General features: G+C 44.7%; 1 protein-coding gene across 4 annotated transcripts in view; it reads right to left on the bottom strand.

Annotated features, from left to right (window-relative positions):
• ILKAP (ILK associated serine/threonine phosphatase) overlaps positions 1-16,153 on the bottom strand; it is a 33,939-nt gene extending 17,786 nt beyond the window's left edge. For 2 of the 4 annotated variants that reach the window (XM_021924207.2, XM_021924206.2), the window contains exons 1-6: positions 15,914-16,124; positions 7,267-7,332; positions 7,117-7,164; positions 6,736-6,792; positions 2,315-2,434; positions 580-706 (exon numbers count right to left, since the gene is read on the bottom strand). In XM_021924207.2, coding sequence (XP_021779899.1) covers positions 580-706; positions 2,315-2,434; positions 6,736-6,792; positions 7,117-7,164; positions 7,267-7,332; positions 15,914-15,968 — 473 coding nt within the window. In that variant the 5' untranslated portion in view covers positions 15,969-16,124. Of the gene's footprint in view, positions 1-579; positions 707-2,314; positions 2,435-6,735; positions 6,793-7,116; positions 7,165-7,243; positions 7,333-15,913 lie in introns of all 4 variants that reach the window. The other 2 variants (XM_003908150.4, XM_009183461.4) reach the window with 2 other exon arrangements.
• Positions 16,154-16,353: the final 200 nt, after the last annotated feature.

The raw sequence follows: 16,353 nt of genomic DNA on the forward strand, positions 1-16,353 counted from the left end.
TAGTTTGTATAGTTGCAGCTAATTTTTCATTGTCTGTCATTTCCTTGACATCATTTTGACTTTTGTTCTTCCTGGGCCCTGATTATCTGTACTAGCTCTCCTTGATCACCATTCATATTTTAATTAGTGGCTTCCAACTCTTATCTTCTAGGTCATGGAATAAAAATATTCTCTGCCAGAAGCTGCTCAGTTGCTGGTAAGGAGTAACACACGCTGCAGAGCCCTGCCATGGAGCATCGTCTCCCGCTCAGCTGCTCAACCGCGACACTACTGACATCCCAGGCTAAACAGTTCTCTGTTGTGGGGCTGCCCTGCGCTGCTAAGATGCTCAGCAGCATCCCTAGTCTCTACCCACCAGACACCAGTAACAACTCCCTCCCGCACTGTGACAAAAATGTACCCAAACACTGACAAATGTCCCCTGGGCGGGGAGCAAAATCAACCCCAGCTGAGAATCAATGATGTACAATCAAGTGATGTGTTAGTCTTTCTAGTAAATACATACTAGCCAGTCCAAAATGCCAGTCAGAACCCAGGAGATGTTAATGCCGGCTGGGCTTCCTACCACATGAGACTCACATGAGGGACGATGGGGGCCTACACTCCTCGGTGATGTCGTTCAGGATGACGTGGGCATCCTGCATCTCCTCCCTCTCACCCTTCCGCTCAGCCACATAGCCCTTCAGACCAAAGATCACCGAAGAGGCTAAGGAAAAGAGAACAAAAAAGCCAATACAAAACTGTGCCCAACCCGCTGGAAACCCTAGTCCCAGAGCAAATGAGAGGGAACTATGACTGTCTGACTCAACAATATCCTAATGGTGCAAACAAATAAGCAATACCCCTTAAGGCATCTTCCCAGCTGCAAATCTATAACTAAAATCAGAGCACTGTTGGACAGGGTAAGCTCTAAGAGGTTGCACAGGGACACGAATGAGGAGTCAGTGAGCACAAAACAATTCTGTCTAGGGTATAAGTCAAAGCACCAGGGCAAGGGATGTGCTGCCATCCCAGAGAAGTGAGATTCAAATCAGGGGAAAGGATCACGTGCAAATTAGTCTTGTGATAATTGAATAAGGACAAATGCAAGTCAGCAGAGTTTGTCTCAAAAGCCCTGTAAGATGCCCTGAAAATACATATTTCCATGCTCAACGCTGGTGAAGAATTTGAACAAACAGTAGAATTGGTTGCTTTTACTTCAACTGAGGAAGAAAAAGATAAAAGATTCCAATGCAGGCAGAGATCTATTTACATTTAATGGTTAGGCTCATTTAAGCTCATTTTCTGATAACTAATGCCAAATAATAAACACTGTGAAGAGCTGTCCTCTGGGAAGGGACAAGCTAAACTCAAGATGACATCTTCCCAGCAAAGCTACAAGTGGGTTTTTTCAATACCTCTGCCTGCATCGTACAGCTTTCACTAAGATAATTTCTGGCAAAGAACAATGCAGTCAATGAAAATCCCACAGCTCGGGCCGGGCGTGGTGGCTCACACCTGTAACCCCGGCACTTTTGGGAGGCCAAGGTGGGCAGATCACGAGGTCAGAAGATCGAGACCATCCTGGCTAACATAGTGAAACCCCGTGTCTACTAAAAATACAAAAAATTAGCCAGGTGTGGTGGTGGGTGCCTGTAGTCCCAGCTACTCAGGAAGGCTGAGGCAGGAGTATGGCGTGAACCCAGGAGGCAGGAGGTAGCACTTGCAGTGAGCAGAGATCGCACCACTTGCACTCCAGGCCAGGTGACAGTGAGACTCCGTCTCAAAAAAGAAAGAAAGAAAGAAAGAAAATTCCACAGCTCAAGAATACTTTAGTACCACAACTGAAGTATTTATTCTCTTTAGTTAATTCTTCTCATTTTCTTCCCCATTAACTTTGACAAGGTACACAACTGACTACAAATTTCAACGGCTTTTTCCAGGCTTAGGGAAGCTGCCTACAAAGCTAAATCACGTAATTCAAAGCACTAATCGACAAACTGCGAACAAAGATTGGAAGTCAGAGAGACACGAGGTGGTCAAAAACTAACCATTCACTGCAGAAGACTAAGAAAAAAACCACCTGTATTTTTTAACTCTTGAGGAACAAATGTAGGTTTCCTATCTGATCAAAGGTAGGATCAGAGATAGATGTACATGAAAAGTAGGGGAAAGCACAGAGAAACTTGGAAATTCATTTGCAAAAAGGGAACCCTACTCATCTCTTAAATACAGACATAAAAAGAAAGTATTATTAGAAAGCTGAAACTGGTTTTGCTCTGGGTTGTTTTAAAATATGAAGTCTAATACATTTGTTTTCAAACTGTCTGAAAACCTTTACAAACTTTCTTTTCCACAAGCTCTTCACTGCCATTCTTCTCTTCCTCGGAGGTTTTTCTCTTTGCTCCTTTCCCTTCATTCTTTACCATCTGGGATATTGACGGGGCAAGAGAACCTGGAAATAAAGTAAAAGCCGGACAGAAACACAGCTGTAGACTGTTGGAAAAAGTCACTAGCAGACTGGGCTTCATCCTAGCACTCAAAGACAAGGTCATTTCAAGCAAGGTCTGGCAGACACAGGCGGACCCAGGAGTTGTGTCTTCATGGTGGTGCGGGGGGTGGGGGCAGGTCCCCACAGTGAGAGAACATAAAGATCTAGGCCCTGAGTCAAACTGACCCTGCTGAAGGGGTTTGTAAAAGACTTTTCTCAGTGGTAAAAATATGTATTTTTCTGGCCTGTAGCATATACATGTTTTTATATCCACAGGCTCTTAGTGTTAAACACTTACAAAATCTGTAAGCAAACTAACATATCCTAAACAAGTTCCAAAAAGTAGTACCCAAAAAGACTCAAAATGAGGTAAATGGCAGCCTTTAAGAACTGTAATACATCCTTTCAAAGGCAAAATAGGGCTGCCACAGCTGTTCCCACTAGCAAAAGGATGAATCTGTACTCAAAGCCAGAGCGAAGGGAATCTGCAGTGTATATGTGTTTGAAATCAGAAAAGTCAAGTTTCAAAGAGTGTGCAACTTAACTTTTCAGTCTCAGCTGTCTTCACCTATGCGTAACATGGTAAGAATACTGTCATCTCAGAGGGACGTTTGAAAATGGGTGAGCACAGGTAAGAAGAGCATTTGTTACAGTGCCTAACACATCAATCTCCAATAAGGGCAGCTGTTGTCCTAATAAATGACTTGAAATGTTCTCTGCATTTAGGTATAAAAGTATGCAATAGCCAGATGCAGTGGCACATGCCTGTAGTCACAGCTACTTCCAGAGACTGAGGCAGGAGGATCACTTCAGCCCAGGCATTTGAGACCTGCCTGGGCAAAGTAGTGAGATGCTTCTCTTAAAAAAAAAAAAAAAAAAAAGGATGCAAGTACTTACGTACTTACTCAATCTACTCTTTGCCAGACATTTCTTTTTCTTTTTGTTTTTGAGACAGGGTCTCATTCTGTCACACAGACTAGATCGCAATGGCATGATCATAGTTTACTGCAGCCTCCAACTCCTGTGTTCAAGTGATCCTCCCGCCTCAGCCTCCTGAGCAGCTGGGACTGAAAGCAGGAACCACCACACCCAGCTAATTTTTTAAATTTTTTGTAAACACAAGGTGTCTTTTTTTTTTTTTTTTTTTGAGACAGAGTCTACTCTGTCGCCCAGGCTGGAGTGCAGTGACGCAACCTCAGCTCACTACAACCTCCACCTCCCGGGTTCAAGCGATTCTCCTGCCTCAGCCTACAGGCGTGCACCATCACACCCAGCTAATTTTTCTATTTTTAGTAGAGAGGAGGTTTCACCATGCTGGGCAGGCTGGTCTCTAACTCCTTGTGTCAGACATTTCTTAGTGCTGAGGAAAAGGTAATGAAAATGTTCCTGCCCTCAAGAAGAGTAAATAACTTGCACAAGCACCTATTTCTGCAACAGTGTAACATGATACACATATGCACCCTGCATAATGTAATACAGATGTTTCCAACAGTATCTCTCCCAAAGGTCCCCATTAGTGTCCTGTGGCTTACTGTGTGGGTTCCCGTTTTCTCCAAATGGATATGAAACTATCTTCCTTTAAAATTCCAAAACAGATGGCCAGGTGTGGTGACTCACGCCTGTCATCCCAGCACTTTGGGAGGCTGAGACGGGCAAATCATCTAAGGTCAGAAGTTCAAGACAAGCCTGACCAACAAGGCGAAACCTGGTCTCTACTGAAAATACAAAAAATTAGCCGGGTGTGGTAGTGCCTGTAATCCCAGCTACTCGGGAGGCTGAGGCATGAGACTCACTGGAACCCAGGAGGTGGAGGCTGCAGTGAGATGAGATCTCACCACTGCGCTCCAGCCTAGGAGACAGAGCGAGCCTCCACCTCAAAAAAAAAAAAAAAAAAAGAAAAAGGCCAGGCGCAGTGGCTCATGCCTGTCATCTCGGCACTTTGGGAGGCAGAGGCAGGCGGATCATGAGGTCAAGAGATTGAGACCATCCTGGCCAACATAGTGAAATCCCGTCTCTACTAAAAATACAAAAATTAGCTGGGTGTGATGGCATGCACCTGTAGTCCCAGCTACTCGGAAGGCTGAGATAGGAACTTGAACCTGGGAGGTAGAGGTTGCAGTGAGCTGAGATCGTGACATTGTACTCCAGCCTGCCAACAGAGTGATACTCTGTCTCAAAAAAAAAAAAAAAAGAAAAGAAAAGGAAATAATAAAATTTCAAAAAGACACCTTACAGCTTTGTTATTGACTTCTAAGCAAATTACACTATAGTCAGAGAATGCAGTCTGTACAAGAAACTGATTATTGAGGCTTATTTTATGGTTTAGTACATAATTAACTTTTGTAAGTGGTTCCTGCCTGCTTAAGAATGGTTCCTGCCTGCTTAAGAATGTGTTATCGGGCCAGGCAAGGTGGCTCACACCCATAATCCCAGCACTTCGGGAGGCTGAGGCCGGCAGATCACGAGGTCAGGAGATGGAAACCATCCTGGCTAACACGGTGAAACCCCATCTCTACTAAAAATACAAAAAAAATTAGCTGGGCATGGTGGCAGGCGCCCGTAGTCCCAGCTACTTAGGAGGCTGAGGTGGCAGAATGACATGAACCTAGGAGGCGGAGCTTGCAGTGAGCTGAGATTGTGCCACGGCACTCCAACCTGGGCAGCAGAGCGAGATTCCATCTCAAAAAAAAAAAAAAGAAAAAGGAAAAAGAATGTGTTATCGGCAGGGTGCAGTGGCTCACGCCTATAATCCCAGTACTTTGGGAGGCCAAGGTGGGCGGATCACAAAGTCAGGAGTTCGAGACCAGCCTGGCCAATATGGTGAAATCCCATCTCTACTAAAAATACAAAAATGAGCCGGGCATGGTGGTGCATGCCTGTAGTCCCAGCTACTCAGGAGGCTTGAGGCAGGAGAATCACTTAAACCTGGGAGGTGGAGGTTGCAGTGAGCTGAGATTGCGCCACTGCACTCCAGCCTGGGTGAGAGTGCGAGACTCTGTCTCAAGAAAAAACAAAAAAGAATGTGTTATCTTCTCAAGAAATCTAAAACATTAGACCCAAGATTATATATCCAAAAAATCAAGCTTGCTAATCGTGTTATGTAAATCTTCTAAATTGTAACTACTTTATTGTCTTTTGTCCTGTAGATAAGAGACAGCTATGCTGTCTCTTCATTTCTTTTACTAAATCCCTTAATAGCCTTCTTTAAACATATTAACTTTCGTTTTTTTTGGGAGACAGAGTGTCGCTCTGTCACCCAGGCTGGAGTGCAACTGCGTGATCTCAGCTCACTGCAACCTCCGCCTCCCGGGTTCAAGCGACTCTCCTGCCTCAGCCTCCTGAGTAGCTGGGACTACAGGCACGTGCCACCATACCCAGCTAATTTTTGTATTTTTAGTAGAGACGGGGTTTCGCCATGTTGGCTGGGCTGGTCTTGAACTCCTGACCTCAAGTGATCTACCCGCCTTGGCCTCCCAAAGTGCTGGGATTACAGGCATGGGCCACCACGCCCAGCCAGAACATACTAACTTTCATTACAACTAAGGGTACTATCTTTATTGGGAAGGTTTCAGGCTACACTGTGGGTGTGAGGATGCTGCAATTTTTTGGTATGGGTCTATAGCCCTGAAGATTGAGAATTCTTATGTAAGATGACTATAGTACTTTTTCTAAAATATAGAAAATATACCTGCATATGAAATGGGACTACCTGCATCCCCACTGCCCCCACACCATCTATCTCCCAACCTCTCCTAACCCTCACCCCAACCAGAAGAGCTCCACGTAAGTTCTCATGAGACAGAATCATACCTTTACCACAATGGCAACGGGAATCTGCTCTACTTTTCCCTTCTACTTAATGAGGACATGTAAAGGAATATGTTCAGGAAAAGGTAGAGCCAATGCTACCAGCCTTGATACATTTGGGTCAAGCACTCTGTTTAACAAGGCAAATCAGAATAATGAACTCTGAATTTTAAAAAAATGTTAATAACAAAGTTAAGAGTAAATTAGTGAACTCTTAATTCTTAAAGGCAGTTCCAACAATCTGAACCTCAAGAAGTTAATATCACCAGAAAGTAATATAGTATTAACTTATCTTTGTGCTTCCAATTAATGTGCCTGTTTATAGTTTTAGTAAACCTTATACTGTATGACTTAATGGCATCCAAATCCTGTTAAAACCTATACATAAATTTCACAGAAGAGTAAAATACTATGTATTATTTCCACCAGCACCTTGGATTTTTTTTCCTACCACTTACCTGAATCGCCACTGCTAGCGGGTGGGAGATCATCAAAAAGCAAAGGTCCCCCTGATCCTGAAACACAGCAGAACACTTAGTGAGCCCACAAAAAATACGTAAGGCTGAAGTTTCAGAATCCATCCCACCAGGACACCTATGTAGGTTACTGAAATAAACTCAAAACTCTCGTGTCAATCCAGTGGCAACTCATACTGCGGTGAATAATATCTTGAACCTATTTTAAAGTCCTATTATTTCAAAGGAAATAAAAATCTGCCTTAAAAAGTTAAATTGTATTTCAGGTAGTAAAATAAATACTCAAATGAACCAGAGAAAACTGCTCCACATTTTCTTGCAGTACTTCTCAGGGCTAGCGACTAGCAGATTTTTCTGCCTTACCTGATGCCATGGATTCAAAACTTAAAGACAGTCCAACACCTAAAACATCTGTGTGTTGAAAATGGGGGAAAGGGAAAAAGATTGAGACAACTACAATCCCAGGATGAGTAGAGACGTTGACACACACCTGGGAGAGCCTGAAGACTGTACCTGAGTCAGTACTGCTGGCCGGAGGGAGGTCATCAAAGAGCAGGGGTCCTTTCTGAGCTTCTTTCCCTAAAACACAGAAAAGCTGTTTAGAGAGCATATGGCCATCACCCAGGACAGATTTTCAAAGAGGAAGATCATGTGGTCTCCCCTGCTTTGAGACAAGTTTGCTATTAGATTCTAATTTTCTCCTTCCTGTTGGACAAATTTTTAAAAAATATTTTCTTAGCAGCTTTTTAAATCTGGGCATCTGTTTCCAACAGTTGCAGTCAACATAAAAGCAATGAATGATGCCCTAACAGGCATTTTCAGGGCCACTGAGTATTTTGAGGAAAACAAGTATTTTCTTGATAATTTCATTATTGAAAGCATGAAACATTTAAAAGTCTTTCTTTAAAATAGAATCCTGGGAAGCAAAAAACTGATTCTAGACCAAGAAAACAATACTTAGGATTTCAAGATGGACGTTCAGAAATGTGGGGGCGGGGGAAGAGGGGAGGAACCTTCAAAGACCTACAAGTTTGTAAAAATCCTATTTCAGTAACATTCTGCAAGGGAAGAAAATCTGTTGGAACCTGGTGTCCCTAGCCCCAGCACAGTGCTTGATTCAATAAATAGCTTTGGAGAAAATAAGGAGTTTCAGGTAATCAAAGATAGCCTCAGGAGAAAGTCAGGAAACTCTTAACAAAAAATGTGAAGATTTACATTCCAAACGTATGTCTTAAATGTTTTATGCCCAATTATCTTTTTCCACATAAAATTTAACCACCATTCCTTATTATCCAGCTTTTTCCTGAAATTCTATTTAAGCTAGTAGATATCTGAACTGGCACACAAGAATCCAAATTAGAAGTATACATGTTCACCTCCTGCAAAATTCGACACACCAACCAAACACACCGGCTTTATCCCACCTCTTGTTCCTCAGAGTTCAAGTATAAAGATGTGCTCATTTAAGCCAGACGCAGTGGCTCATGCCTATAAACCCAACACTTTGGGAGGCTGAGGTGAGAGGACTGCTTGAGACCCGGAGTTCAAGACCAGCCTGGGCAACATGGCAAAAAAAAGTCTATAAAAAAGTACAAAAATTAGCCAGGTGTGGTGGCAGGCGCCTATAGTCCAAGCTACTCAGGAGGCTGAGGTGGAAGGATCACCTGAGCCCAGGAAGGCCAAGGCTGCAGTGAGCCATGACTGGGCCACTCCAGCCTAGGCAACACAATGAGACCCTGTCTCAAAAAAAAAAAGTACTCACTTAAAAATCAATTCACTTTTTTTTTTTTTTGAGACTGAGTCTCACTCTGTTGCCCAGGCTGGAGTGCAGTAATGTGATCTCAGCTCACTGCCTCCGCCACCGGGTTCAAGCGATTCTCTTGCTCCAGCCTCCTGAGTAGCTGAGATTACAGGCGCACACCACCACGCCCCAAATAATTTTTGTATTTTTAGTAGAGATATGGTCTCACCATATTGACCAGGCTAGTCTTGAACTCTTGACCAAGTGTTCTGCCTGCCTCAGCCTCCCAAAGTGCTGGGATTACAGGTGTGAGCCACCATGCTCGTCCTAATTTTTGTATTTTTAGTAGAGACAGGGTTTCACCACGTTGGCCAGGCTGGTCTCAAACTCCTGGCCTCAAGGGGTCCACACTTGAGGACCCATCCCAGCCTCCCAAAGTGCTGGGATTACAGGTGAGCTACTGTGCAAGGCCAAACACCAATTCACTTAAACAAATAAATTTATATCCCCCGAGAGGCTCATCCATATCATCTTTTTGCCTCCATTTAGAAATGAGCTGGGTATCAACTTTCTTCTTTTAAACACAAAAGCTTTAATTAAAATTTATAAACTTAAGGGAATGAAATTTCTCCCAGGGTCTTTGGGTCAGAAGTACCTAAAATACACAAGAAATTCCTGAGTTAACAAAAAATAACTATTTTGCTTTATATCCCTAATACAAACGGGAAAATGTATTCTCATCTCTCAGGATGACCCTAAACAAATTAAGGAATTGCAAATACTTTCACTTTTCTTACAAGTGGCATAAAGACTCTACAAGTATACAAGAAGCAGAAGAAAGCCATTAAAAAGTACTTAGTATGGCCAGGCGTGGTGGCTCACACCTATAATTCCAGCACTTTGGGAGGCCAAGGTCAGGACTGAGGTCAGGAGTTCGAGATGAGACTGACCAACATGGCGAAACCCTGTCTCTCCCAGAAAAACAAAAATTAGCTAGGCGTGGTGGCAGGTGCCTGTAGCCCCAGTTACTTGGGAGGCTGAAGCAGGAAAATAGCTTGAACCTGGGAGGCGGAGGTTGCCATGAGCTGAGATAGTACCACTGCACTCTAGCCTGGAGGACAAAACCAGACTCTGTCCCCACCCCACAAAAAAAGTATTTAGGATAACCATTACTCAATGTATTAATCCTCTTACAAGAATTCCTAATATCTCGAAGTAGGTCACTTTTGCCCAAACGACACTGGACCTAACAATCAAAACGCCCGTTCTCCAGACAGACTCAAAACCACATGAGATGATCCAGCAATCACGCTGCATTCAGTGGGGTCACAGAGCCAGATGTCTTAGGACAAGGGAGGGGACATTTACAGGTAACAGTCCAACCTGAAGAGCAAACAACCCTTCCACTTGTACCAGATCATATTTTAATTTTTGAATTAACTTGCCCGTCTAAATCAGGTCTTTCCATTGTCACTGTACAATGGGGGAAGTCTTCTTTTACCCAGGTAATAAATACATTTTCAGTTCTTGCAAGCATTCCTCACAATGCAACTTCCAGCTTAGTATTAATACTAGCCTGGCCCCCTCTCCTTTGGCTACAATTCAATCAGATGGTGCCCCAAACTGAGCCCCATCCCCAGAGAACTGCCTATCACCTTCTTTCTCACTCTGGAATACTATGAGAAGTATTTCAATTAAACACAATGAGACCATCTTACATTTTGCTGGCCACAACTGGGAATGGCTTCTAAAAATGATAATACTGCCTGCCTGTCAGGCACTATTCTAAGAACTCTATACATCTTAACTCATTTAATTCTTATGAGATAGGTACTATTATTATTTACTGATTTAAAAACTTAGGCACTGAGGTCAATTACCCATCCAAGATTACAGAGCCAGTAAGGAGTGGAGAGGGGATTCAAAGCCATGCAGTCCATGCTCTTAGTGAGGTACTATGCTGCCTCCATACATGGGCACCCTTCCAGAAACTTCACAAACATCAACTCATTTTACCCTTACAACAATCGTATGATAATCCTGAGATTGTATAAAATCTCTGGAAATATCTTTTGCATCATCAAAAGGATCTTAGAAGTTTATACACGGATTCTTAAAAAAAAAAAAAAAAAATATCGGTAGTTCATAGATAAGGAAGTAAACAATTAACCAACCGCCCCTGGCTGTTTTTTTTTTTTTTTTTTGATTGAGACAAGAGTCTTGCTCTGTGAGCTAGGCTGGAGTGCAGTGGTGTGATCACAGCTCACTGCAGCCTCACCCTTCTTGGCTCAAGCAATCCTCCCTTGTCAGACTCCCGAGTAGCTGTAACTACAGGCATACACCACCATGCCCAGCTAATTTTTTAATTTTTTGTAGAGACAGGGTCTCACTATGTTGCCCAGGTTGGTCACGAATTTCTGTACTCAAGCAATCTTCCTGCCTCACCATCCCAAAGTGCTGGGATTACAGGTGTGACCCACTGCTCCAGGCCCTTACATTCTATTTTGAATAAACTGAAATTCAAAGCACTGGGAGCTTGCAATCATTGGACAAAGTGTGACCCTGACCTAAAAATTTGGAAGAGGCCCCTCCCCCAATCTTAAAAATACTAGAACCCTAGTGAGAAGACAAGACTAAAAATGTTTATTAATCATAGTTAATCTCACCTAGAACTACCCCCCCACCCCCACCCCAGTTATCTACATTCTGGAGCTAAGTCTACTGGAAGTTATATACTATGCTGAGAAAAATACCCTTGGGTTGGTCATATTCAGGTTAAAGGTTGCTATATCCAATAAAGTTAAATAAGGATGTTAAAATATTTTGCTGGAACTGTTTTTTATACCTCAATTTTCTTTTCAACTATAAAATAAATCCAGGTGTTTTCCAAACGCCACACAGGTATTATCAGAAAAAGGGGACGGGTTCCACCGCACTCCTCAACCACAGTATGAGTTTAGTATGTCCTTTCCACTTTCCTTAACGCTCATGTACATGGATACATGCATTTTAATTTGCAGAAGACAGAGTCATACTCTACACAATACTCCAGATATATTGTTCACACAACCCATCAAGGCATGCTCCAGGCCAACACACTCGAGTCTAATTCATTCTCTCCAACAGCAACATATGCGAAGCATCTCCACTCCTTCGACCAGATCCTACTGATGGGTTCAAGCTTTTCCCAGTTCTTCATATGACAAGTGACGCCACAATCAACAACCTGATACATGTATTCCTGCTTAATATGCTAGACTGCTCGTCAAAGAATATTAGTTTAAATCTCATAGAAGCCAAAATTTGTTCCCCAAAAAGTTGTAATTTTCACTCCCAAAACACTTTATGAGAATGTCTATTTCTCTACACATTCACCAATGTTACCAATTGTTGCTCATCTGATAGGTGAAAAGGTAACTAGTTCCTCAGCAACTTTCTGTTGATGGGTCATTTGTATCCCTTACCTCTGGACCGGTAGAATACATCCTTTGACCATTTTTCTAGTGGGTTTTATTTTTTCCTATTAATTTTGTGAGCCTTTCTCATACCTTTAGTAAGTATATTGTAAATATTTTCTCTGTCTTTTGCCTTTATAGTATCATTTGTCCTGCAGAAATTTTAAATTTTTACATAGTCAAATTCACTTTATTTTATGACTTTTTTCTTGTTCAACCCTGTAGTTTTACAATTAATCTGTTTTCCTATAATACCTTAACCTTTATTTTATGTTCAAATATTCATTTTTTTTTTAATTGTAGAGACAGGGGTCTCACGATGTTGTGCCAGGCTCTTCTCAAATTCCTGGCCTCAAGCCATCCTCATGCCTTGACCCCCCAAAGCGCTGGGATTACAAGTATGAGCCATCGAGCCCAGCCTCCAATTTTTTAAAAAGTATTTTTAAGATGGTGTGGCAAGCAAATATTTTACTTCATCCTCAACAACTGACCATCATTTTTTAATGTACTGGTGTAGCAACCAAACAAGTAAAAGAACCACCCTATAAAAGTGAAACCAAGTCACTGGCAAAGCAATTTTAAACCACGACATCTGTAACTGACATATACGGATTGTCAAATACAAGCTGCCAATCCTAAAGACATCAAGTTGGCACTTTCATGGGTATGACATAGAAAAGTTCCATTTCTGCCTGATATGAACAAACACTTCTTTTTTTCAGGTAAAATGTATATATATCTCCTTTAAAAAACTTGATTCACTCAGCAATTAAAACTTTTAAGGGCTTGATAAAACTACTAATTTAGCAAAATACCTGAAATGTTTAGTGCATTCTATGTATCTTTCCAGATTATAAAAATTTAAGAGGTTTGGGGTGGAAACATTAGCTGCAATGTTTAAAACAAAAATAAAAAGATCTAAACAAAATATTAATGCATTTGATGTGATATAAGCAGTGTAGTATTCACCCTTTGGACACTTAGTGCTTTCCCATAATTCATTTAAGACTGTATTTTTCCACTTTTAAACACCTGTTAATGGCTCAGCCAGGCACAGTGGCTTACACCTGTAATCCCAGAACTCTGGGAGGGCCAAGGTGGGCAAAACACTTGAGCCCCAGGAGTTCGAGAGCATCCTGGGCAACGTGGCAAAGCCTCATCTCTACAAAACATACACAAATTAGCTGGCTGTGGTGGTGCACACCTGTAGTCCCAGCTACCCAGGAGGCTGAGGTGGAAGAATCACCTGTGCCCGGGGAGGTCGAGACTGCAGTGAGCTGTGTTTGTGTCACTGCACTCCAGCCTGGGCGACAAAATGAGGCTGTCTCAAAAATAACAACCCTGGCTAACATCTATAAAACATGATACATTCTACCCCACACCATGTGCAGCACCATACATACTGTACTGATTTGTACAGTAACAGTGGGAAGTGTCACCTCTTTTTACAGATGTAGGCATAGCCACAGAAGGCAAGAGTTAGTACGTGAAGAGTTGGATTCTAAACCAAATAGTCTGGTTACATTTCCTGTTATTGCGCTCTGTGAAAATAACTAGGTCTTTTATTGTTCACTGCATTATGTGGTACCCACATATCATGTGTGAGGGTCATGATGCACAGTGTACGCTCATTACTCCATTCACTTTAGCAATCAATATGATTTATTCAAAGTATGGTATTTTTTAAAAATCACAGTATTTTCACAAATATGTGAAACCAGATTCTGTTCCTGTACAAACGATTTTAACCTGTCAAATCTCATCTTGTTGTTTGTAGCTAACTGCCTGCAATGATAACTGTGGATCCCAATTGTTACTCATTTTAGTATTTAATCCCTCTCAGCTTCCAATCATCTACAAATTCTGAGATCTTCTTCGTTTTAAAGCTATTTTAAAAAAATACACTCAGCCAAGCAGGACCTGTTGACAATTGTCAGGGTCCTCCTGGCAGATGGGGAGCAGTTAATCAATCCATTTTCGGGGGGTCGGCAGTTTAAACACCATGCAACCCCTCTGCCACCCTTTCAGCTCAGTCGAGGTTGGAAACTGAGTTTGGAAAAAACGGCTACAGGACGTACCTTTCCCACTGTATCTGGCAAAAGGCTGCTAACGTGCCACCTTAAGAGATTTTGAGTTGCCAGGTTTTTTGTCAGTAAAGGGAGCCTACCCCCGAGCAGAACCTAATTGCAGGTAAAAGGCAAGGGAGACTTTAAAACTCATAGGTTTACAGGCACACCGGTGAATCCAAACACTGCTCCAAATATATTGATAGAAATTATACTCCACCAACAGAGAAAAAAGACTGCTACACAATGTCAATTTTTACCCACAGCTAGAACCGTGGTTATTTTGAAAATGAATGGCTGAGTCAAGTTCAAAGACTCCAGGATCAGTTACTGAGATGCTCTGTACCATCAGAATGGTCAGTGGGGGCAGGGTGCGTTGGCTCACACCTGTAAGTGCCGAGGCGCGCGGATCACCTGAGGTCAGGAGTTCAACCAGCCTACCCAACATAGTGAAACCCCGTCTCTACTAAAAATACAAAATTTAGCCAGGTGTGGTGATCGGAGCCTATAATATCAGCTACGAGGGAGGCCGAGGCAGGAGAATTGTCTGAACCTGGAGGTTGCAGTGAGCTGAGATCTCGCCGTTGCACTCCAGCCTGGACAAGAGCGAGACTCCGTCTCAAAAAATAAAATAAAATAAAATGTTTTCTTGCCCAGAATTACCGCAAATCACAAGGCTGCTCATCCTTAGAAGCTTAATTCAAACACTGCCTCCTTCCCCAGTCTCTCGGTGCGCGACAATCCCTCCTCAAGAGTCCTCAGCATTTCCCACAGTCATTAACTTTTGCCAGTTTTAATTACCGTAATTAGCACCCTTCAGAAAGCAGCTCTTAGAAAGCGAAGGCTGGGCTTTACTCACCTCCGTCTGCCCTACAACAGCAGTTCCCAAACCACTGGTCTCCAGCCTCCGCTGGGTTGGCCTGGGGATTCAGTAACAGATTCGGAAACCCCATTCTCAGGGATTCGGATTTATTGGGGCTGAGGTGGGCCTGGAAATCTGAATGTCTTAAGTTTTCCAGGTTTTCTGCCCCCAAGTTAAGTTTGGTAATAAGGCCCTAAACTACAACATCAAGCTGGAACTCTTGCATAGGAAATATTCACGCGTTTTGACAAATGAAACCCGGAGACTGTAACCCACGGGACGCAGGGATTAACCCGGGCCGTTTCACGCTGCTAGGATGCTGAGCTCAAACCACAGCCCACAGGGCCTCCCACTGGCAGGGGCCAGGGCTCAGCAGATGAGCGGACCCCTTAACTTTAGGGAGAGGGGGAACTTCCCGTGGTACAGGAAAAAAAAAAAAAACTACTGTTAATTATCACAAAATCATAGGATGGCGGAGGACGCATCCTGTCTTCCAGGCTTCAAAAACGCGAAGGATTAAGATGGTGATTAATTCAATCTCCTGTGCAAAAAAACGCCAAGCCCCTGAACTTGCACCGGCCCTGAACGCTGCCGTTCCACAGCCCGCAGATGAAGCGCGGCCCGGAAGCCGGGGGCTGGCGGCGCGCAGGGCACCCCGGGCCACGGGTGGAATCGTGTGGCACGGGGGTCCGCAGGGCCGCCGGGCGTTCAGAGCTGGTCCCTCGGGTCGGCCCACGCGGCCGCGCCAGGGCCTTCCACCGCCACGCAGAGGGGCTGTGGCCGGGGCGGCGCTGCCCTTTCCTTCCTGCGTAGCGAAAATGGCGGAGCGGCCTCCCCGAGCTCCGCGAGCAACTGGGCCTCTCGCGGGGCGGCCAGTGGGCCGGACAGGGCCGGGCCAGGCAGGAGCAGGTCCCGTGCTGCCCGCGCCGCCCGCCGCCTCCCAGCGCGGGCACCGCCTCAGCCGCCCCAGGCCTCAGGCCGCCGCCATCCCGCCCGCCCTCCCTTCCCTGGCCTGCCCGGCGGCAACGCCGCTTACCGGCAGCCGGGCGCGGCGAGCGCTCGGGCTCCGGCAGGTCCCCAAACAGGTCCATGGCGGAGGCTGGGCGGCGACGGCAGCAGCGGCAGACGCTCAGCCCGCGAGTAGCGGCGGGGCTCCACACCCCGGGCGGGCGGCGGCGGCGGCGGCGGGCGGGCGACACGCAGGGGCTGCCGGCCCCGTCAGTCACCTGCAGGGAGAGCCCCGGACGCCACCAATCCGCGCGCGGCGTGGCCCGGCCGCCCCAGAGGGCTGCGCGCCGGCGGGGCGGGGCGGCTGGAGCGGCGGGGCGAAGGGAGGGGCGGGGCAGTCCGCATGCGCCTAGACCCCTCCCGCCCGGACTGCGAGCCTGGCAGGCGGTGCCGCCTGGGCCCTGCGGTGTTTCCCGCCTTGGCGAATCCCGGGCCCGTCGTGCTTTTTCCTTGGCCGGGGTGTCCGAT

The sequence above is a fragment of the Papio anubis genome, chromosome 10, assembly GCF_008728515.1.
Source record: "Papio anubis isolate 15944 chromosome 10, Panubis1.0, whole genome shotgun sequence".
NCBI lineage: Eukaryota > Metazoa > Chordata > Mammalia > Primates > Cercopithecidae > Papio > Papio anubis.